We start from the raw sequence: 24458 nt of genomic DNA, 5'->3' as shown, positions 1-24458 counted from the left end.
GCAAGTGCAGATTCCTGACTATTTCAGCATGCCTAACGCTTGACACGCTGTTTAGAGGTATAAATAAACGTTTGATTTTTTCACAGCCTCCTTTCTACAACGTCAATTTTTTTATCCTAGGTGGAAAATTTGGTTTCGGAGCTGCAAAGGTATGTTCAGCAGCTTTTCTTAAAAAATTTTTGTGGCAGTCCAGATATAGCTGTGATAATGTGATTTCTCGTTCTTGACATTGTTATAAGTGGGCTGCACTGTAGTATGAACACACTTCGTTATATTGAGTTTCAAAATGCACCATATGGTGTTCTATGGCCAGAAGTTATAAACGTTATACTTTATTATGTCGAGAATTTCGTTATGTTGAAGTTTGTTATACTAAGGTGTAATGGCATGTGGTGTTTCGTTATGACTTGTATAGTGGATGACAGAACACTGGACTTTTGTTAACCCTTTGACGGTCAATGACGTAAATATACGGCACCGCAAAGAAGTTTGAAAATGGTCGATGCCGTATATTTACGGCGCCGTCTGTACGTTTAAAGAGCACGCCAATTTTCTAACTTTTTCTTTTCTGTCATGTGCTGCCCCTACGTGGGAATACAGGTAATTTTTTTCGCGTGCCTCCCTCTCTTGGTTTTCGTTGCATGGTTTGTTTTAGCGCTAGCTTGCTCCCGCGCGACTATATACTACCGCTCGTGCATTGGCGCACGCGCGGGCGGCCATATAGATTTTGTATCGCGGGCGATTTCGGCTTTTTGCGCTTTGAAAAGTGATGGCTATCTCATCACTAATCGCTCAAAGGGCGACCGCTTGTTTCTCGCTCGTTTAGTGCTCCAGAGGTGCACATAGAAAGGATGCTGCCGTGCATGCGTTTCCGTTTTTTTTTTTGTTTTTTTAAGACACTTGCGAAAACTAATTGCCCTAGCTGGTTGACGATAAGATGAAGATTACCAGAAGTTTGTCACACATGTTGCTTTTTTTGATGGGCACACAATCAAACAGTTTTCTTGAGTGGGCACGTCTACGCAGTTCGATTACGCTATAGACGTACGTATTAGTGTAAGAGCAGGAACACTTGAGGCTTGCGAAATATTCTCGTGTGCGGATTTTCAAAGCCTTGAACTATGTGCATAAAAATGCATCAGATTTTTAATTCTGATAAGTTCATTTCCTTTTTTATTGTTGTTATTCATGAATGAAGAGTGCATATATACCAACGCAATATATTTTTTTCTCACTTTACGGTCACCCTAGAAAAATTATGGTAATTTTTTTTTCGAAATACGTCCCTAAGAAGAATCGGAATCTGCGATAAAAAAGATCGACCACGGAGGAAGGAAACTAAGGAGAGGCCCTACCCCCTCCGCGCGCTAGGAGAAAAGTGTGGCGGAAATGACGTAGTAGGTTCTCATTTTTTTGCTGCTTTATTTTTTCTGTTATATGGCCACGCCTTTTGGGCCACAATGGCGGCGTTGTTATGGTTTATGAGCGCTCACACGTGTTGCTCTGGTAGGTTTCGGGCCGTGGCAAAGGCGCTGAGTGGGCGGGTTTGCGTTAGTCACCGTGTCTTGTTGCGCTGTGTTACCTGCACCCTGCTCTGCCAGATGTTGCGCGAGCGCGCGACACCACGCGCAGCGCGGCGTGGTTTCGAGAAAGATGTAAACAAGAGAGGAGGGTGGCCCAAAAGGCGGAGCATCGCCATGAGCAACGCCAAATTCCGGCTTCACTTTTGCTTCACAAAGAGTGACGTCAGGGCCTCTCCTTAGTTTCCTTCCTCCGTGAGATCGACCCTGGGCAGTCGCATATGGCGAAAAAAATCTACCCTCAAAGGGTTAATGGTGGTCAAATGGGTTTATTAAACATGAGGTACACAGGAAAGGGTGTGGTTACATGGAGGTACAGAGAGTAGTGTGTTTAAAGACGGGGCGGTCGACGAGCAGAAGAGGAGCAGGCAGGCCAGACGCAACTTGATGCTTTGTCTGCTCCTAGTTCATAGAGGAGGAGGGCCTCCGCAATGGAGGGAGCAGAGGTCTCGGAAGGGGTGTGTGGCCAGTGTGTAACACTGTACATACGGGATACTTCTTGTAACACTTGGAGCATGTGAAGAGTTCTTGTCGTAATCAAAATTTCTTGGCATTGTGTCCCCTTGAGCTTTTATTTCCATTGCATTGAAAAATGTCCGAAGTTGCTATGGTGGTGAGAGAGATCAGCCAGAAAATACAAATGGGGACTGAATATTGGCACACATTCCTCTTTTCTGCCAGTGTTGCCTAGCAAAGCAGTGTTTGAGGTGATTACAATGCAGCAATAATAAAATGTTTTAAGGCAATAAAATGTAAGGAAGTTAGTCATATCTGTTGATTTTCTTCTTTGAACTTTATTTTGTATCTATACATCATACAGGTTACAGGCACAGACAAAAAGCCACAAAATCGGCTTGACTAGGTCTGTGTCCCTTAAGGAAATAAACAGCACAAGGACATGTACTGCATGGTTTCTCTTTTTCTTACCACGACCAATAAACATGGGTCTAGCAGACCAACGCTATCAGTGCCACGAGCCACCAGTCTGTACGTGCAACAATGTTGAACAATCCAAAGTGCACAAAGTTGAACCTTCCGTGTCGTGATTTACAACAAGAAAGGTGCAGTATAGTTACCTGACAAACGCGACTACCAATACAAGTAGGCTTACGGTAATATAAAGGTTAAGGCCTCAAACTGAATAAGAACTATGACAAATACTTAACCGTCTTTACGTTTATGACAACAAAACGCAAAGAAAAATGTGTAAACGAGCACTCAGACATATTAAAATCGAAATCTGGTCTATTTAGTGTTATCAAAAAAAGAAAGAAAAAAAAAAAAACGAGTCGGGGTCATTTGGCGTCTCAAACGGTATACAGTGAAACTTCACTTGAACGAACTTCAAGGGACCCCAGGGAAAAGTTTGTTAAAGTGAAAGTTCACTAAACTGAAATAAGCAAGCGTGCGACAGCTTGTTGCCGTTATGTAAAAACAAAAGAACTGGTGGTCAAATTGTTTATCAACGCATTTATTTGTCACTCTGCTCTCTCCGATGCAGCCGCAATCGCTTGGCGCTGGCTCTTAATCGTAGACAGTGACGATGCAGGGATCCTAAATGCCTTTGTAATGTCAAGTTGACGCTGCCCGGAGTCCAGCCTACATAAAATGTCCCGTTTCTCGACGAGTGTTAGGCGCTTTCGTTTGCCGCTCATGGTTAACTAGCACGCGCACACTTCCTTAAGGCCAGGACGAATAGGCCTAGTACGGCTGAAGCTGTGGCTGGCTCTGGCTCTGGCTAGCTATGGCTGTGGAGCCAACTAAACGCACTAAACGTGAAAAAAACAGCAATGGTTTCGGCTGGCTACGGCTTAGGTAGCCAATCCAGTTCAAAGCTAAACCGCTAAATGGCAGCGGTAAGCGGTAACACAGTAATGGAGCGCGGTCGGCGCGGTTCTCAACGTAAAAAAGTTCGGCAAAAAGGGCGGTTTATACTTGTTGAAGTGCTCACTATGACCTAGAAGACATGGCATGGCACCTCGGAAACTGTTCGTAGAAGTGAACTGCGCACTGCACTGAATTTCGTTAAACTGAAGGGTGTTTGCATAGGGTTCAATGGCGCGATGGTGGGGGTTTTAAAAAAAGTTTGTACAACTGAATACTTCGTTTAAATGAAGTTCGTTCAAGTGGCATTTTACTGTATCTTGATATCTCTCGTTCTATTCTTGTTTTCAATGATAGTGGCTCCGTGGTGACATACATTCATTCTGTGTATAAGAACACCTTTCCTAAATAAGATAAGCATTGTGTTTCCTATAAAGTCCTAGTGCGATAAGATCCTATAGCGCCCTGTATGCTGTATGCTTTGGGTGCAAACGAAAGCATGTGAGGGTGAGCCAAGAAGCATGGTGGTTTGACGAGCGCTGCCTTCTCACGCAAGCAAGTGGAAAGGATGAGGGGGGGCAGGCTGTGGCGGGTCTTTTTGTAGCACGGCTGAGCACACACACAGCCAACGCACCCCATTTTAGAGCCAATCTAAGGGCTTGGCTGCGCTAGAAAATAGAGACGAACGCCAACCTGCCTCCCGCCCATCTTTTCCCCTTGCTCATGCAGGAAGACAGCGCTCGTCAAACCACTATCCTTCTCAGCTAACCAATTGGGTGCGCCAAGATGGTGTGGCATCATGTGTGCTGTCTTCCCACACGTTCGGTACTGGAGGTTGCGTAATCTAAAGTTTGAGACCCGTTGAAGCGAGACAGGCTAAGCATTCGCTCCCCCGACGCTTTTCGTGGTGGCATTGTCTCACTGCAGGTAACAATATCGGCAGCGGGGGCAACGTGAAAGCGGGGATGGCGTCGCTTCGCACCGCGGACATGAAGACATCTCAATGTGGCACGACACCATATCTTTTGTCGCTAACTCTCAAATCCCAGAAATTTGTTTCTCTTTCCCATTTGCTTCTCCCACTTGCCCGATAATTCCGAAAATTTTGCGGCCCCTTCTGTGAAATAGAAATCTGTCGGCGGCTGTATATGTTCGCATTAAAGATTGAATTTCAATATAACGAACTTTGGATATAACGAAGCAAATTACTGATTTTGCCAACTTTGTTATATGGATCTTTAACTGTACTATACCATTGTGTCTTACTACTTTGCTCAAAGAAAAGCTCTGCTGCAGCACAATGTGTGACATGGCCCTTGAAAATGTTGTGGCTGTTGTCTCTGCTGCGTGGCAGGGCTGTCACGGCTGTACTCCTTGGTGGAGCTCGACGTGTCGCACAATGCCATCGCACTCGTCTCCGAGGTGGGTCACGTGGGGGCGCTGCCGTGCCTCGAGAGCCTTGATCTGCGTGCCAACCCCGTGAACCAGCTGATCGACTATCGAGCCCATGCGCTGCTCCTCTTTGGGGGCCGTGCAAATGAGGTGAGAGCTTGTGCCACACCTCGTCACCAGATAGATTGGCAAGACATGCGGTCGGCCGAGTAGGTTGGTTGCAATTGCAAAAAAAAATTCCAGCTGCAGCCACCTCTGGGTGACCGTCGACGTTTATGTTACAGCGTTGAAGCAGTGTAGCAATGCACCGTATTGCCCCCACCTAAGTTGGTCATGTGTGAGGGGTGCATCGCAGCCAGGCGCCTGGCCCGTGCTTCCTTCTAGACACACTGCACCATCTAGCACCACCACTTCAAAGTCTGCTCGTGGTGTGCGTGCGACTATGCATTCAGACAACAGTGTCTGGATATATATATGACACAGGTTTGTTTCTGCCTATAGCACCCGATAAATTTCAAAGGATTTATATTGCAAGAGTGGCACATACCCAGTTGACGCGAAAGACGTGTCACAGACAAACGTACCGCAAACTAGGAGAACTTCCCGAAGAATGCCAATTGCATTAAAAGAAGCACCAACAAGATGGAATGATTGCATCAGGAATAGTGATAGCGTTGGATAGTGACTACATTATATAATGTCTCCACAAAATTGAGTAATGAATAGATGGCTCGGATGAAATAGTTCTACTTGCTGTGACAAGTAAAGGGTGTCGAATCAAGCAGGAACTGAGCTGAAAACCAGATCTGAATTGCTATTTTCAGCTGAACTGGGACCGAATGGAGCTAATATTATTTTTCGGGCATTTTGGAACCGAACTCGAAATGGAATTTTTGGTGGAACCGTTCTGACCAGTTCTACCACAGGTTCAGCCCAAGGTAGTGTTTGTTGCAAATTGACGAGAGTGCACAATACTTCTTGTGTCCGTACGGCACGGCACGCAGTGTACTGCTATTACCCGCTCTCCCATTACAGTCCAGTGCTGGCCGGAAACACTCGTGTGGCTCTTCTCGGCGATCGCATTGGCTCGCCCAACTGCATGCACGATCGGATGAACTGTACATCCCCGTGGAGAGCACTGCTTGTGCTCGTGGCACTTGTTGTGTGCAGGCGCAGCAGCATATTGGTTGTGCAGCCCTGTAAGCACGTTGTTGTAGGTGCTCAATTGCACTTTCAGTGACTACTTGCTCCTGCAGCTCGATGAGGCCTCGGAAAAGTTTTCCAGGCATAGTGCAGACAGTGATAAACCAGTAAAGTAAGAGAGAGTGCAGACTTTGTTTTGCTCTGCTCGGCTATTAATAGGCTATATGGTGAAATTATGTAGTTGTTGGCTCTTTGTATAGGTTTTTGTTGGTGTTCTTGTTTGGTTGTGAGGCAGTTTGCGCGAGTATTCTGGAGGAAGCCAGGTTAGAACATGTATCATTATGGAATGCCCAAAAAGAGTTGTATTAGTCCGAGATCTCCACTCATCCAGGCTAAAACAGATGTCGCACTGCTCAGTGTCTGCGCTACATAATGTTTTTTTGTCTATACTACTAATTTAAGTGAATTTTTCAGGAATTATTGTTTATTCTTTGTATTTTTGTAATGACTTTGCCCCTAAGTTAAGGGGCACACAGGTCTTAAAAACCGAAAATTGCGGGAAAAAAAAAAATAGATTTTCCGGAACTACTTGTTTTGGCATCTGTAATGTCTAATCTACACTGTAACAAAACGATCTGCCCCGAAACGCACCCTAAGTGCCAGAAAAAATTGTCAGTACGGACGGCAAGAAATGAGCCTAAAATCGTGCCGAAACACAGGAGTTCACGGAGCTATTTCTTGTCTTTCCCGCCGCTGAGGGCCGCCATCTTGGTATCATTCAAAAGCTCAAAGTTCTGCTTTTCAGTTCCCCACATCCTCACAGATGATGGCCACATAGAAAAAGTGCAAACTTAAAACAATCGGGGGCCGGTCTGATGAAGCTCACGATGCACGCAGCCCTCCTATTGGCTCAGTTTGCTAACGCGCTGAGAGGCATCTTCTGATTGGCTGTTGCTATGGCAATTAGGCCTAGCAGACGAGCTTGTCTGCTAGGCCTGGCAGTGGGTCGCTTCGAAAACTGCTGATACACCGTTTCTTTGTTCATGGTATTACGAACGTAAGTGGAAAATCAACCCATGCTAAAAAATAAGTTTGGAATAGAACACGCGGCAGCGAAAAGCGAAGTGCAAAGCCGTCTCTGCTTCCTACCGCAAGAAAGAGGAGGTGGTGATCCCAAGGTTCAGATGAGCCGACAAGATCGCGCTGGAGATAAGTCACTGCGTCATGCAATCTCGTACCGCATCGGCAATAACACAGCCGCGAAGCTCACCATTGCACTCTATCCCTGCGTGTAGGTTTGCTTTGGAGACCGCAGACGATCTGCCAATGCCTATTCACGTGCCTCTCGCACGTACGCGGGTTCATGCTGGTGCATTCCAGATTCCGTTAGGAGTATGCACCTAATGTCTATATCAGCGAAATAATATTGCGTTAAGTATATTGTAATTATTATTTCCTGGTTTTGAAGCTTGAAATTTATATTTTCCTAGTTTTATTTTAATAACTTTTTTCTTAAGTATTGCTTTTTTAAAATGTCAAATTTTGGGACCAGTACTGTGTTCCTTCTACTCATTCAATTATCATTCTTTTTTTCCCTGAATGCAGGCGAATCAAAGAGCGCACAAGAACTCTGATATAGTGTCTTAGTAGACTGAAATATATTGAAATCCTGTAGAAATCACCAACAAGAATTCACATTTGTAAAGCTGCATGCAACTTTAGAATTTCATAACTTTGGCTAAAGTACAGGTACAAACATGCAAGTGCTAACTTGCAGTATTTGAACATCCAGGAACAGACCTGCTTATTAGCTATCCTGTTGCAGTATATTATTTTCAAGTCGCATGCCAAATTTTTAACACAAGAAGAATTTTAACATTTTTTTACTGGCTTTAAAAAAAATCTTAATTCCATATTTGTAAGGAGCTCGCAAGATTAGTCCTGAAAGTTTCATGTTTCAAGAACATTGCATGAATACAAAACCAACCAATCATGAGGCTGGTGTTCCGTTTAAGCAGCACTTGGAGCGACGCTTGAAAGTGAAAACTTGGAAGGGACTTTCTGGATGTGTTTTTCTTCAAGTGCCCTTGCCTTATGAAAGGTTTGATAAAGTTTTCATGAATCGATTTCAGTAAATTTGGTGTTCTTGTGCTTAGGAACACCTGGGCAACATGCTAGAGCCTAAAGGTTTTCCGTATGTCCAATAGACAAAAGAGGTAGTGGCACTAAAACTTTGAATGCAATTTTCTTAACTTTCCTTTTTTCGTCAAGTGCTTTTGCCTCACGGAAGTTTTAATAATGTTTGCATCAACTCATTTCAGTGAACTAGGTATCATTTTTTAGTAATATCACAGCTACATCCTAAAGCTTTCCATTTTTTCTTAAATGTGACAGATTATTAATTAGATCAAATGCAGGCTAATTACTGCCACATTTTTTTTTCTTCCCAACTTTGATATTTATTTGTGATAATTACAATTATACTTTATTGGTATTTGCTTAGCTTTAGGATGTGCAGTGGGCCTTTGGAAATGTCTGCATATTGTTAAAAACACATTATTTTAATGAAAAATAACTACAAAAGCCCGTAAGAAATGACCTCATTAGGACTATTGTATTCTGTCATATCTTTCCTTCTAGTGAGATATATGAAATCTAAATACATATTTGAAATCAGCATTCTACAATATATCTGGATACAAAATTTAAGCAACATATGCTGAAAAATAAAAAATAGTTCATGACTCTTATCTCCCCTGAAATACTATTTGATGATGCTGTAATTATTTATAAAATTGTGTTAGTTACGAGTTCTCACTTTTGCCAAATGATATTACGTGTTCTCTTAGAACTAGGCACCTTCTTTCATTTTTACAAAAATGAATGCTAAATTCATGGGAAGGTAAGCATTAGATGAGGTATCTTACTTTTAGCTATATTTTCTGCAGGTCATTGCGGACGAGTGCGAGCAAATTTAGTCGAGCACTGATGCAAATTTTTTTAGTATTGCTTATTTTGCTCGATTAGATATCTATTGACCCCACAACTACAGTATGGTGCCAGAATTCCTTGAATGGACAAGAAATCACTAAACTCCTATTTTAGTGTGATCTGTTTAAAACTTGCAATAAATGGAGCATGGCTTCTTGGCGTAAGGATTGTTTGCAAGGGCTTCTCTACGCATCACAATAACCGCAGGTAGTGGTCATGTGGTATTGGAAACCACGGAAGCATGCATCAGTCTTCCTGGTGTGGAGGCCACATAATGAACACATCGCTAAAAAGTGGATGTACGTTGCACAGGCCACTCCTTCCTTATTTCACTCTGTGTTTTTATTGGATAATAAGCTTGGTCTTCTGAAGTCTCACCTTCCTTCCGATGGCACATGCTCTCATCTAAAGCTTTCAATGTGGCTTCCACCACACCGACCCATACATCAGTGATGCCACCTCACCCCTGTTTTCAAGAGGTCTAGAGGAACCCTTACAAGCAAACTTCAGGCCAAGAAGCTGCACTGCATTCGGCGCGCTTATTGAATTGCCATCATTGGTTGAACGTCCGAGGAATTGAGGCCTCGTGCCATGATTACGGAACCGGCAGCGGCAGAAGAAATCTGTGTAAACGCAGTGGTTGGTGACGCCACCTTGAAATCCTGTGCCCACTTGCTGCGACGTTGTTGATTTTGACAGTGTCTATTTGAGTCTACTTACTTTTTTTATCAGTCACGGTGGACGACAATGCATTCTAAAAGAGCCAAAGACGACATGGCAGGTTTAAATAACTTCTACTGAGGTACATTAGCCCAAATGCACAAAAAAGATTGTGAAGCTAGTGACGTCATACTGATGTGCCAATGCTGGAGTCATTGCACGAAATTCAATAACTTTTTCACTTATATCATTCTTCAAATTAATGCCCATGCTAAAGAAAACAGTTTGCAGTGGTTCTACACAATACCTAAACAAACTTGTCTCTCTAAATATACTGTGTGTTTTCCCAAACAGTGGAGGCACACCAATGCTTTTTTTTTTGCCACACTTGAACCCAAATTAATCGGTTCTAAAAGCTTCAAACTGGTTCAAACCATTATGATTCTTACTCTGGAGCTGAACCTGAACTGAACCAAAAAGCATGAACCCAAACTAAAGCCGAAAAAGTTTCAGTTCAACACCCTAGATAAATAACCTGATTGTTGAGCTGTCTTGAATTTGAAATTTAATTTTATTTCTCGTTGATTCAAACGAGGGTATGCTGACACTAAAGGCATAAAGCTTGCCAAAGTCTCAGCCTGACAGCAGATTACATACATATGCACAATTTGGCAAGTTACAACAGCACTGATTATTGGAAAAGTCATGCTAACAATTTCTACTATCATTATATTCAACTATTTGCAAATAATTTAGAGCAGTATACAGAAACAGTATACATACAACTAGAAATTTCACATCCTAATGGTTCGCTAAAATTCATCTTCATCATGAATTTCATCGTCATCATCAGCAGCAGCATGTTTTATGTCCACTGCAGGACGAAGGCCTCTCCCTGCGATCTCGAATTACCCTGATCCTGCGCCAACCGATTCAAGCTAGCGCCCACGAATTTCCTAATTTCATCGTTCCACCTAGTGTTCAGCCGTCCTCGACTGCGCTTCCCTTCTCTTGGTACCCATTCTGTAACCCTAATTATCCAACGGTTATCTAACTGGTGCATTACATCACCTGCCCAGCTCCATTTTTTCCTCTTCATGTCAATTAGAATGTCGTCTGTACCCGTTTGCTCTATGATCCAAACCACTCTCTTTCTGTCTCTTAAAGGGAAGCTGAAACGGTTTTCAATTTCTATGAATTGCTGGGATTGGGAAGAACAGACCTAATAATTTACGGTTCTGAAATTTTTTTTTTTTCGTTTTGTTAATATAACGGGCGGAAATCGCTTTCTAAATCACCCGCGCGGACATGCCCCCATCGCTTCCCGGAGCGCCGGGTGAGGACGTTGGCGGAGGAGAGAACCGGCGAGAGTGACGTCATGGGCGGAGACCGAGCCAACCGAGCTGCGGACCGGCGTGCTGACATGTGCTGGCATGCCTCTTTCCGTCCTGCGCTTTACTGAACGACGCTACGAGAGATCTGCCGCCGCCGCCGCCGCTCACGTTTGTTTTGCGATTTTCGTAAACTGTTCTTTCCTTCTGTGCTGCGTGAGTGCCTACAGCCAAGGGCGCCCAACATGCCCTCGTTCTGTGCAGCATTCGGCTGCGCGAACACAGGCGGGCGAGACGATGTGCTGTTTCACAAATTCCCGAAGGAAAAGAAGCTTGCAGCGCAGTGGGTACGTGCGGTGAGGAGAGATAAGTTCGTGCCGACGAAATCAACTGTGCTGTGCTCGGACCATTTCCGCGACAGTGACTATCATCGGAGCTTGACAACGATGCGGGCAATCGGTATTCCAATTAAATCGGCGCGACTGAAGCCCGAACAACTTCAAGTACACAGCTTGGCAGAATTCGACGGTTCTTCTTTCCCAACTTTTTCCATACTAGCCAGACAAACTGGCGGTATGCTGCATACCTCAACTGCCTGTAAGAAAAAAATGCTTTTGCATCACTCTTTTTCCATTGGCCATATCATTTTCACACCTGTGTGTAAACTTCTTGCCTTGTCCAGCCGGTTCGACTCCTTTCTGGGCAAGTGCCACTTCCAGTACTGCCCTGCTGAGGCACACAGTCCTGAATTGTCTTGAACTTGTTACGCACTGCGTGCGCTTCTGTTTTTTCCTAATCTCTTGCACCTCCTGGCAGCACAAGCAGTTCTCTTCATCTTCCATCAATACGCAGCACATGCAGGTGCACCTAGTTTAATGAAAGCGTGATTAGGCCCACATTGATGCACTGGAGAAATACGAACATTTGCAGCCATTAACGTCTGGTAACACAGTTTTAGCGTAGCCGGATAGCCTTACGACAAATGCGAAAACGCGTTGTTGCTAGCGTTGCTATACTCCGTTTCATACATCAGGTGCAACGTTGTGGAGGCTTGAGATACTTCTTGCAGTGGCTGCGTTCGCACTTAGAAAAAATTCGGTGTTTCTCGACCCGATTTTTCAGAAAGCTTTCCATATATAAGCTCAGTTCGGAATGAAAAAAAAAGAAGAATTTACCCATAGACACCATCCGTGTACTTATACGGCTGCTAACACGTTCTTTAAAAAAAAAATTCTTTTCTGTATTTTTTAATTGCAGCCCGTCGCGGCAGCTTCACGTGCATGCTCGCGCGAGCAAACGCCGCTGGCACGCTGCGAAGCATAGACGGAAACGCGCGCAGTAATAAATTTTGGTGACCGGACTTTGAGCGTAGCTTCCACAGCGATGCACCTGAGGTATCAAATGGAGTGTAGGCTTGCCTAGTGACATTCGACGTACGGTTCAGTTATCGTGTTTACCACACGGCGGTGCTAAAACTGCCTAATATCTTTATGTCAACACTAGCATGGAGCACGCATACCGATTCTTGATCGAGCCACACTCGCAAAGTCGTCGAACCATAGTATGAATATTGCACATATAATACATCTGGTCATCTCTGGATGTGTATGATAAGCAACTTCCATGACTGTACCTCACAGCACTGCATGTGCGCGCTTTGAAACGCGGCACTTATGTTCGCGATCGTGTATCAACGCTGAAAAAACCACGGGACTTTAGACAAGCAGCGGCAAGGTGCTTGACATCGCGGAATTGCACCCGTGTAAATCTAATGAGAAGTTAGTGCTTCGGCATTCTTCCAGCAGCATGTTCCCAGTGACACTTTAGCGCATTTTTTCTCCCGTCATTGCAACGTGCAGCTACATGAAAAAAAAAAAAAAAAAAGATGCGTACCAGCTAAGATTTCCAGCGCGCGAGAAGGTGCACACATCGCTCTCGCTGTTGGCACACTCAATATCGTCGTTGACTCTGTTGCCGCCATCGTATTCCGTATCGGCTGTGGGTTCAAACATGTACGGGGACAATACAAGCTGTCGGAGACAGCGAGAACGTTCCATCTTGCAACTCAGCTATGAAGCCAGAACAGCAGAACCGCGTGCTACCAGAGAGAAAGGAATGGTGCTACGCTCTGAAACGGAGACATGCGGCGGCGCCGACCGGCGACTACCGCCAACGACGTCACAGCGGCCCCGACCAATCACGGGCAACAGCGGCGTTCGCGCGATGCCCTGAGGCGCTGGTGAGCGTTTTCTTGGAAAAACAGCCGCTTGCGTTTGTTTCCGCCTTTTTTGAACCAGATATTCGTGTTCAGGGGACTCAAAACTGTAGAATGCCGCAGAGAACTCATTTTTTTCGAAAAGTGTTTCAGCTTCCCTTTAACGCTATGCCTAGCATTCTTCGTTCCATCGCTCTTTGCGCGATCCTTAACTTGTTCTCAAGCTTCTTTGTCAGTCTCCAAGTCTCTCCCCATATGTCAGCACTGGTAAAATTCACTGATTGTACATCTTTCTTTTCAGTGATAATGGTAAGCTTCCAGTCAGGAGCTGACAATGTCTGCCGCATGCGATCCAACCCATTTTTATTCTTCTATGAATTTCCTTCTCAAGATCAGGGTTCCCTGTGATTAACTGACCTAGGTAAATGTACTCCTTCACAGACTCTAGAGGCCGATTGGCGATCTTAAACTCTTGTTCCTTTGCCCGGCTATTCATCATTATCTTTGTCTTCTGCATATTCATCTTCAACCCCACTCTTACATTCTCTCTGTTAAGGCTAAACCCCATGAGCGCGATTTTGTGCGCGACAGCGACGAGCAACGGCTTCGAGCGACGGATTGGGCCGTCGCTTGAACAGATCGCGCAGTCTTGTCGTGCAATCGCTCGGTTCTGCAAATCTAGAATCCTTCGCTCGTCGCCTGGAAGTGCTGCGAGCGACTAGCGAATAGCGCGAAGCCGGAACTGGATGTACATAACCCAAGTACTTCCGATTGTCGCACGAAACAAGCAAACAATTGAATTTTCATACGTGCAAGGATAAGAACCTACTGGAAGACCTTCAGCAATATTTTATGCTGCTTTTTACAGTAAAACACATCAACTTAAGTTAATAAAGCACGCGTCACGCTATCTATCACTTCTACATCCTGCACTATGCTGGTATCGGCAGAAAGTATAAAATCAATTTCATTTCTTGGTTCACCTTTTGGGCTTTTCCAGGTCCACTTTCTCTTGCTGCGCTTCCTAAAAAAGGTGTTCGTTATTTGAAGCTTATTCCTTTCTGCGAATTCTACCAGCATCTATCCTCTGGCGTTCCTAGAAACGATGCCGTAGTTGCCAATTGCTAGTTCACCAGCCTGCTTTTTCCCTACTTTTGCATTGAAGTCGCCCATTACAACAGTATACAGAGTTTGCACTTTTCTCATCGCTAATTCAACATCTTCATAAAACTGATCTACTTCATCATCATCGGGACTGGATGTTGGAGCCTAGGCTTGTACTACCTTTAATCTATACCTCTTATTAAGCTTCATTACTACTACAGCTACCCTCTCATTCATCATCATCATCATCATCAGCCCGGTTACGCCCACTGCAGGGCAAAGGCCTCTCCCATACTTATCCAACTACCCCGGTCATGTACTAATTGTGGCCATGTTGTCCCTGCAAACTTCTTAATCTCATCCGCCCACCTAACTTTCTGCTGCCCTCTGCTACGCTTCCCTTCCCTTGGAATCCATTCCGTAACTCTTAATGACCATCGGTTATCTTCCCTCCTCATTACGTGTCCTGCCCATGCCCATTTCTTTTTCTTGATTTCAACTAAGATATCATTAACTCGCGTTTGTTCCCTCACCAAATCAGCTCTTTCCTTATCCCTTAACGTTACACCTATCATTCTTCTTTCCATAGCTCGTTGCGTCGTCCTCAATTTAAGTAGAACCCTTTTCGTAAGCCTCCAGGTTTCTGCCCCGTACGTGAGTACTGGTAAGACACAGCTGTTATAAACTTTTCTCTTAAGGGATAATGGCAACCTGCTGTTCATGATCTGAGAATGCCTGCCAAACGCGCCCCAGCCCATTCTAATTCTTCTGATTATTTCAGTCTCATGATCCGGATCCGCAGTCACTACCTGTCCTAAGTAGATGTATTCCCTTACCACTTCCAGTGCCTCACTACGTATTGTAAACTGCTGTTCTCTTCCGAGACTGTTAAACATTACTTTAGTTTTCTGCAAATTAATTTTTAGACCCACCCTTTGGCTTTGCCTCTCCAGGTCAGCGAGCATGCATTGCAGCTGGTCCCCCGAGTTACTAAGCTAGGCAATATCACTAATCAGGCCCTCTCATTAATGCTGTAGAATTCGTCAATGTTGCCCGCTATGTCCTTATGGATTATGAATCCTACCCTGTATTGCTTCATACGTTGGGGACCTCTATAGCAGAGGACATGGCCATTATTCAGCAATGTATAAGCTTCACCTTTTCTTCAAACCTCACTAAGGCCAATGATATCCCAAACCATGTCTGATAGTTCCTCAATGAGTCCTGCTTAGCTAGCCTCACTTGACAGAGTTCGGCAGTCAAAGGTTGACAGGGTCAGTTTCCATTGGCAACCTGTCCGGGCTCAGAGATTCTTAGCACCCTCTGCTGCGTTACAGGTCTGACCACTAAAATTATACACAAGAAAAATTTTAAAAAGAAATGTCGTGAAATTTATACAGCATTAACAGCAACAGCACTTGCACTCATGCACGCACACGTGCGCGCGCACACACACACACACACACACACACACACACACACACACACACACACACACACAGACACAGACACAGACACACACACACACACACACACACACACACACACACACACAACAATATCTCACAGTCCTAATTGTTTGCCAAAATAAAATGATATAAAGACTGGAAACAGGACATCAATTCACGCAAATATATCTGTCTTAATCCATTATGATACATGACAAAACTGCCAGTGCAATTTTCCTCAAAGTTTGCAAATGATGAAAGAACACAAGTATCACTTGTTCAAAATATTTCTGAGGAATATTTATTGCTTCTCTAGTTACAATCGTGTACTACTTCTAGTACACTGGGCGCATGGGGTTTCAATGGCCAAGGGGCTTGTCATTGCACTCCTACCTCCTTGTGCCAAATTTTCGAAGCACTCTTTTTCGACGCACAAAGTGTCCATGCACTTCTCGCATCTCCATGATGCTCAGGCTTGACAAAAGTGGCATCGCAGCTGTTTTCCTTCTTTTTTTGGGGGGGTAGTGACCGTGACCGTCCGTCATGAGCGTCCAAATACGCATATAGTAACGTGCAGAAGGCATGGCGACGGCAAAGCCGACATCGCGAATGCGGCCAAGGTGCCCTCAATAGTGCTATTACAATTAAACCATTTTTGGTGTTGCAGGCTTTGCTAACCTACACTGACCGTAGACGCCATTCACAGCGAAAGTGTCGGTGTCGTCATCGTCACCTTCGTTCTCATCCTTATCTTCAGCTGATTCTGGCAGCACAATCACAACATCAATGCCCTCTTGTATGTTTTCTGCACTTTCAACTGCACCCAAAGCATCGCGCAAACAACAAAATGGCTTCCTTTTGAAGAAAAACAATGTATCTATGCTGAAGCACAACTAAAAAAAGTGCTGATCTTTAACTGCTAATGCCCACTGTGCTATATGTATCAAGTACACCAAACATTGAATACATGTTGTTCTTCCAAATGAAGCCGCAGATTCGACAGTTTAACACTGAAAAGCACAATGCAAACATATGAAGCAGGTAAGCAGAAATAAATGAAAAGCGAGTACGCATCCCAATTCATCACGAGTCTGCAGTTTTGCTGAAATTGGCGCAGAATTTTTAGATATGAATTAAACAGTAGATTCTACCCTGTGTTAAGGTGTGTGTGTGTGCGCACCCTCTGGGTACAAGGAAACGCAAAAGACAGTAATATTTAGCTCTCCTAGAGGTAAGGGTGCAAAACCGAGTGTACTAGCTCTAGTACAGTGGGCGCTAATGGGTTAATACAAAAATGCAAAAACAGAAATACAGTCGAGCCCACTTACGATATTCCAGTGCCATGAAAATTCTATTGTTATAACCAATGATTCTTATAACCGGGTTGCATGAAAACATCAAAATAGAGGGATGTGAGAAAACTATAATGATGGGCAGGCCAGTGTCCTCCCACCACGTTCCTCCATCCAGCTGCTGATTGTGTTCACTCGTTTAACTACTTCCTGGGTGCACCGATCACGTGTAACAAGCCGCGGCTGTCGGTGTGAAAGAATGGCACTGCTATGACAACTTCAACGAGGGGTCACGGGTGCAAGCGATATGCGAGCACCGCCGAGGTATTGCTTAGGTGGCCCCAAAAGGGGCCTTTTAAAATATGCGAGAAGGTTGCCGCAGCAGCCTGTCGGTTTAAGAAATCCAGAAGCAATGGGGAGGCAAGATTGCCATAAGCATCCCGCCGCATACTTCTCACTGGCTTGCACAAGAAAACCCTACGTCTGTCAGCCTTGCGTGCTTTACGCGAAGCTTGCCAACATCCTTCTCCAAGGCATCCAGATACTCCACGTAGAGCAGCGGAAGGTTCCTTGCAAAAACGAAGCCCCGGAGGGACTGAATCATCTGCCCGGCCTCTTGTGAGGACAATGTTGAGGCAGCCTGCCCTAGCGCGCCATCGCTGCCGTTGTCACTGTCTGATGCAAGCACATTCTCAACAATCACATCATCGTTTAGAAGCACTTTGTTTTCAAATCTATAGCCATGCGCTTTCTTTCAGTGGCAACTTCATGGATTGCCGACGATCCGAGGGCGGATCAGCCATGTTCCATTTCGGCGGCGAGCCAAATGAGCTTGCAAAACCATGTGGCAAGGAACGATTTCGACGCAACCAACAAAGACGATCGCGAGCGATTAAGCTGTTTGCAGAACTAGCTGCGCTGAATGAGGAGCCAGTGAGCAACATGCAAGCAATCTGGGAGCAGCGCAGGTCGCGCGATCCATTCGTGTTTCGGAGGGTGTCAAGGCGTAGAGCTATTGGCACAGCCCATTCGTGTTCGGAGGGGTGGAAGGGCAACAGGAGAGAGGTGCACAAAGAAGGCTGGAAAATTAGCGTGCGGAGGCTGTTGGATTAGCGGACCATCGTTCAGTGGCTTGAATTTCTGGTTTTCTTTTTTTCCCTTTCAAGCATATGGAATTTCACTACCTGTCGGCTTGGACACCCAACAGCCAGACTTCATTGTTATAACCGATAATGCGGGATCGAGGCAATGTAGTAATTGGGTTATTTCATCGTGGAAAACATACAAATGTTGACAGTGCAGCAGCTTCTCATTGTTATAACAGATATATTGTTAACACCAGTATTGTTATAAGTGGGTCCAACTGTAATAAATGAAATCATGTCATGCAGATCCTGAAAAGAAAATATATGTAATTCATGGCAGAAACATTCTTTCTTTTATAAGCTTATTTATTCAATGTTAACCCTTTGAGGGTCGAATTATTTTGAAGAAAACTTTCCCGGGTGGTCAAATTAGTTTATTGCGGATATTGAATGTACAAGATGTATAAAGTGGGGAATAAATAGTAAAAAAAAATTAGGAACAGTATTTTGGTGTCGGCATCACTCAGAAATGCAAAATGTTCAATAGTATTTCAGAGTGTGGTACTCCTTGAAACACGAGTCTCCGCACAGCCGCAGGGAGCGAGAATACCTCATGAGCGGCGGTGATAAACGAGCTAAGAGCAGTGCCAATCAAGATGGAAATCAACTTCCGCCGCCCCTGCGATAGCGTGCCGACAAAGATAAAAATCACGTTTCGCGCGCCTCCGTTGCGGCGGAACTGAAATCGCGTTGCCGCTGAGAGCGAGAATACCTCGCAAGCGGCGATTACAAACTAGCTAAGAGCAGCACCAATCAAGATAGAAATCAACTTCCACCGCATCTGCAAGAGAGTGCCGACAAAGAGAAAAATGACGTTTCGCGTGCCTCCGTTTCGATCACGCGGCGAAACCGAAACCGCAAAAGGGGTGTTGCCGCAGTCTGCGCGACACGCTGAAGCTAGAAGTCAGTTCTGTTTATCTCCCCAAGAAGGTAGCACAAATTTCAAACGCTTCTTGTAAGTCCTAAGAGGTGGCAGCACCTCCCAGTAAGCCTGTATCGTCATTATGGCGCGAAGTTTCAAACGGAGGATCAAAACCGTACCCGTACGGCAAAGACCTTGCGGGACAGAAAACCGCTGCCGTACATGTACGGCAAAAACCGTCAAAGGGTTAAAGTGTATATCGTTTCCATCTAACTAATCTCTTACTTCTTTTTAAAAGTCCTTAAAGTAATATTTAAGGATACAGATTCACTGGGTCTGCCCATTATTTTTGTGGACTGATAGACAAATGTATGCTTCTCGTAATTGGTCTTTGTTTTTGATGTGTGTTGTGTGCTGTCTCGCAGGAAGTATCTGGAGAGGTCATGTTGTTCATTGCCTTGTGTGCCAGCGCTTTTTTTTTATTTCTAGAAGAATTTTTATATAGCTTATCCTGTCCAAGCATAGCATCTCATATTTGGAATAGTGGCACTACTATTAGAGGTGAAAGACTGTCATACTAATTAGCATATAAGCGAATAATTCTTTTTTCTAAGTGCTGGCAAGTGTTGCTGCGCCGCATACTAAGTAACAATAATTTAAGTGGGAGTAGGAGAGGGAATTATATAGCAGTAGTTGTATAGGCTTTGGAAGGATGTATCTTAGACGACTGACAGTTCCTGTTATCTGTGCCAACATTGTCCTTCTCTCTGTGCCAACCTTCTGCGAAGCTTTCTCATAAACCTGTGGATTTCTTTTGTAGCTTTGTGCTGCTGTTCGGTGGTTGACAGTAGTTCGTTTCCCAAAACTTGCTGCATCTTGAGGGCAGAACTCATTTGCCTCACCCAGCATTAACTCACCAGCAACAGCTATGCTAAGTAATTTTGGCTCCACCTTTAACATCGTTATTGTGAGTTTTTACTGTATTAGCCAACCAAAGTTTCAATGTCGGCACCGACCCTTTGCAAGAATTCATCACTTTCGTCTCAAGTTCTCTACTGAAACCAATGTTCAGCTTTTGCTCCGGCAGTCATGGTACCATCTTAGTGCAAACCTTTTTCACTTCCAAATCTTCTGCCAGCATACTGTGAGGGCATGACGTTCTTAAACCAAGTGCTTCTGGTGTCATTCTAACAGTCATATGGTGGTTGTTGAACGTGACGGTGTGCACATTGTGATGTGCGTGTGACGCCCCCTCGGCATAATCTTTGTTGGTCTGCCAGGCTTGGGACAACATTGATCACCACGCCAAATAAACACTGACGAGCACAGCTGCTCTGAGTCAGTCGTCATTCACCACCACTACGCTCCGGAGCATCTCTTTGATGGAAGGTGCCTTGACCCCTCACTCGTCCACGAACCCAGATGGATCATGACATTGACGATGAGTACAACTCGCAGATTGACCCACGCCCTCGTGAGTGGTTAAACACCACCCCTGTTCCTGCCGCCATGCCGCTATACAAGACGCTTGAGCCATTCGAGGAAGCTTGGTCTGCCTGGCCAGTCTACGAGGAGCAAGTTCACGTGTTCTTCCACGCAAACAACATACCTGAGGTGAAACAGCGGAACATTTTCCTGGCCAGCTGTGGGGCCCGCATATTCAGTCTCCTGCTCGATCTCCTCAAGCCGGCCACACCGCATGTTAAGATGCCGAGTGAGCTGCCCACCACACTGCGCTCGCATTTCAGCCCGGAACTCTCTACACTAATGGAGCGGTTTGCCTTTAACAACCGGAGCCTCTGGGAATCGGAAACCCTTGGGCAGTTTGTTGCTGTGCTACGAGGGTTAGCCAGGGGCTGCATTATTGTGGACCAGCTGTACTCGCTGTTCTGGGACCCTTTTGTCTCCGGCATAAACAAGATTGCACATGCAGCTGGCTTGCCGTCGGTTGAAGTGGCAGTCAACAAGTTGGCGACAGAGGGTGGTACCTGTGGTTGCTGTGGGGGTGCCCACACCCCCTCACAGTGCCAGTTCTCCCAAGCACAATGCTTCATGTGCGGGAAAACTGGGCACCTGGCACGGGTATGTCGAGGCAGGACGACGAACAGCGGCCTGCAACCAGGGTAGCCATTGCAAGGGTACGTGGTGGGGACATGCAGCAGCAGGCTTGGGTCCCTCCGAGCTTACTGGTCTTCAGCATGTGGCACACAGGCCTTGTTCCGTCGTCTGTGCTGCCATACATGCTGACCGTTGAAGTCTGCGGGCACCCCATTTCCATCGAGCTGAACACAGGGGCCAGCGGGTCGGTCATGGGTGGGAAACTGTGGAAGCGTACCAAGCGTACGTTTGGTTTTCCTGGCGTGTCCGTCAAGGCTTCAGGCGTCGTGCTGCGCAACAACTCCAGACACATCTCCCAGGTCCAAGGGGTCTTCGCCGACCCTGCTGAGCCGGAATTGGACTCACGCACTGGGCGTTTGTCTGCCAGAGTACCAGGAAGACGACCTGTATGTGGTGAAAAGCATCCCAAGCCTCCTGACAGAGTTCAACTCCCTGTTCCAGCCAAGGGTTGGCATATTTGCCGGCACGACCGTCGGCATCTATGTACCTGAGGGAGCCCCGCCTCGTTTTTTTTTTTTTTTCAAGCCTCGTCGACTGCCGTTAGCCCTGAAGGACGGAGTCACCCGGGAGCTACAACGGTTGCAGTGAGAAAGCATCCTGGTGCCTGTCAAAACGTCTCAGTGGGCCACTTTGATTGTTTCAAGGTTACCATCAAGGTTACCATCAACCCCATTCAAGATTACCATGAACCCCATCACTACCGTCAAGAAGTACCCATTGCCCTGGATTGAAAATTCATGGTCAGCATTGTCTTGGAGACAGAAGTTCACAAAGCTCGACCTCAGAGACACTTACCAGCAGGTGATGCTCGAGGATGCCTCCCGGAACTATGTCATAGTATTGTTACGTAGGAAGACGCCGACGAAAAGCTATTTACAAGTATATTTACAAGGCAATACGCCGCAGTTGGCCAAGAGGCAACAGCCCGCGGTAGCTTCCAATCGTCGTCGTCGTCTTCTTACTGCTCAGCTCTTCGTCATTTGAAATACTATCCCGTAGCACTACCCCCGGCGGCAAAAGCGCCGTCCCGGAGCGACTAAAGGCCGGACTCTGAAGCAGTGTAGTTGGTCTTGAGCCTACTGACGTGCACGACATCACTAGATGCCAGAGTAGATGACGAGGTTGAGCGCACAGGAGAAATTTCGTACGTCACAGGCGTCACCTGGCGCAGCACGCGGTAGGGCCCTGTGTATCGCGAAAGGAGCTTTTCTGAAAGTCCGATGTGACGAGAGGGCGACCACAGGAGCACGAGTGCACCAGGCGAAAACTGTACGTCACGGTGGCGGGCGTTGTACTGACGTTGTTGCGTGGTTTGCGAGTCCGTCAGTCGAGCATGGGCAAGCTGGCGTGCATGGTCGGCGAGGGCGATGGCGTCGCGCGCATACTCGGTTGTTGAGGTCGAAGCAGGAGGAAGTACCGTGTCAAGGGGCAAGGTCGGTTCGCGACCGTAGAGTAGATAAAATGGAGAAAATCTGGCGGTGTCGTGCCGGGAAGAATTATATGCAAATGTGACGTAAGGAAGGGCAACGTCCCAGTCATGGTGGTCCTTCGAAATGTACTTGGACAGCATGTCGGTAAGAGTACGGTTTAACCGCTCTGTCAGGCCATTGGTTTGAGGATGGTACGAGCTAGTCAGCTTGTGTTGAATAGAGCAGGAACCCACAATGTCGGCGATAACTTTTGAGAGGAAGTTACGACCACGGTCAGTCAGCAGCTGTCGCGGGGCACCATGCACTAAGATAATGTCACGCAAGAGAAAGTCCGCGACGTCAGTGGCGCAACTGGTAGGGAGAGCCTGCGTGATAGCGTATCGGGTGGCGTAATCAGTTGCGACGGCTACCCATTTGTTCCCAGAGGATGACGTGGGAAAGGGACCGAGGAGGTCTAATTCAAAACGAAAGAACGGTTCCACAGGGATGGTGATCGGCTGGAAATGACCGGAAGGTAGCACCTGAGGTGTTCTCCGACGCTGGCAGGGATCACAGGCAGCAACATAGCGTCGGACGGAGCGAGCGAGACCAGGCCAATAGAAGCGGCGGCGGACGCGGTCGTACGTGCGGGTTACCCCAAGATGTCCTGCAGTGGGTGCGTCATGCATCTCAAAGAGCACAGTCTGTCGTAGATGTTTTGGCACGACAAGAAGAAGGTCAGGACCATCAGGGAGGAAGTTCCTTTGGTACAGAATGCTGCCCTGGAGGACGCATCGGCGAACTGATGCGTCCGTAGGTGTAGAGCGCAGACGCTCGATGAGTACTCGCAGCGATAGGTCTCGGTACTGCTCATCGGCGATGTTAGCAAAGGCAGACACAGAGAAAATTCCGTCGGCGGTACTACTGTCAGCGTCGTCAGGCTCGTCTACCGGGTAGCGAGACAGGCAGTCAGCGTCCTTGTGTAGTCGGCCAGATTTGTACGTGACAGAGAACGAATATTCTTGGAGGTGTAAGGCCCAGCGACCAAGTCTTGTAGGGTCTTTCAATGAGCATAACCAGCAAAGCGCGTGATGGTCTGTGATAACGGAAAAGGGTCGGCCATATAAGTATGGGCGGAACTTCGCAACCGCCCAAACTAGGGCCAGACACTCACGCTCAGTGATGGAATAGTTGCGCTCCGCGGGCGATAGGAGCCTGCTGGCGTAAGCGATAACACGGTCGTGGCCACGCTGGCGTTGTGCCAGTACTGCGCCAATTCCGTGACCGCTGGCATCAGTACGGACTTCAATTGGCGCAGAAGGATCGAAATGGGCCAGAACGGGAGGCGTTGTGAAAAGGTTGATTAGAAGCGAGAATGCAGAGGCCTCGTTATCACCCCACTGGAAAGGGGCGTCTTTTTTCAAAAGCTCGGTTAGTGGTCGTGCTATGGCCGCGAAATTTTCCACGGAACGGCGGAAGTACGAGCAAAGGCCGATGAAGCTGCGCACATCCTTGACACACTTTGGAACAGGGAAGTGCGTAACAGCATGGATCTTGCCTGGGTCCGGTTGCACTCCGTTCGCGTAGTTACGTAGGATATGTTACGCGTAGATATGTTACGTAGGAAGACACCGACGAAAAGCTATTTAACAGTATATTTACAAGGCAATACGCCGCAGTTGGCCAAGAGGCAACAGCCCGCGCTAGCTTCCAATCGTCGTCGTCGTCTTCTTACTGCTCGGCTCTTGGTCATTTGAAATACTATTCCGTAGCAATATTAACAACTGTGGGGCTCTTCCAGTACATCGGCTTACCATTTGGCGTGGCCTCAGCCACAGCCATTTTTCAAAGGGAGATGAAGTGGTTGAGGCTCTGGCGCCGTCGACCAGGCATGAACCTGTTATTAGCGGCGACCGCCCATATACATTGAGCCTGGACGTATTT

General features: G+C 46.3%; 1 protein-coding gene across 2 annotated transcripts in view; it reads left to right on the top strand.

Annotated features, from left to right (window-relative positions):
- Positions 1–24458, top strand: part of LOC126519716 (nischarin-like) — a 187035-nt gene that overhangs the window by 111554 nt on the left and 51023 nt on the right. For both annotated transcript variants that reach the window (XM_055065375.2, XM_055065374.2), the window contains exon 8: positions 4759–4946. In XM_055065375.2, coding sequence (XP_054921350.1) covers positions 4759–4946 — 188 coding nt within the window. The remainder of the gene's footprint in view (positions 1–4758; positions 4947–24458) is intronic.

Source organism: Dermacentor andersoni, chromosome 10 (genome assembly GCF_023375885.2).
Source record: "Dermacentor andersoni chromosome 10, qqDerAnde1_hic_scaffold, whole genome shotgun sequence".
Taxonomy (NCBI): Eukaryota; Metazoa; Arthropoda; class Arachnida; order Ixodida; family Ixodidae; genus Dermacentor; species Dermacentor andersoni.
The sequence above is the reverse complement of the archived record's forward strand: the minus strand, read 5'-3'. Positions and strand labels throughout refer to the sequence as shown.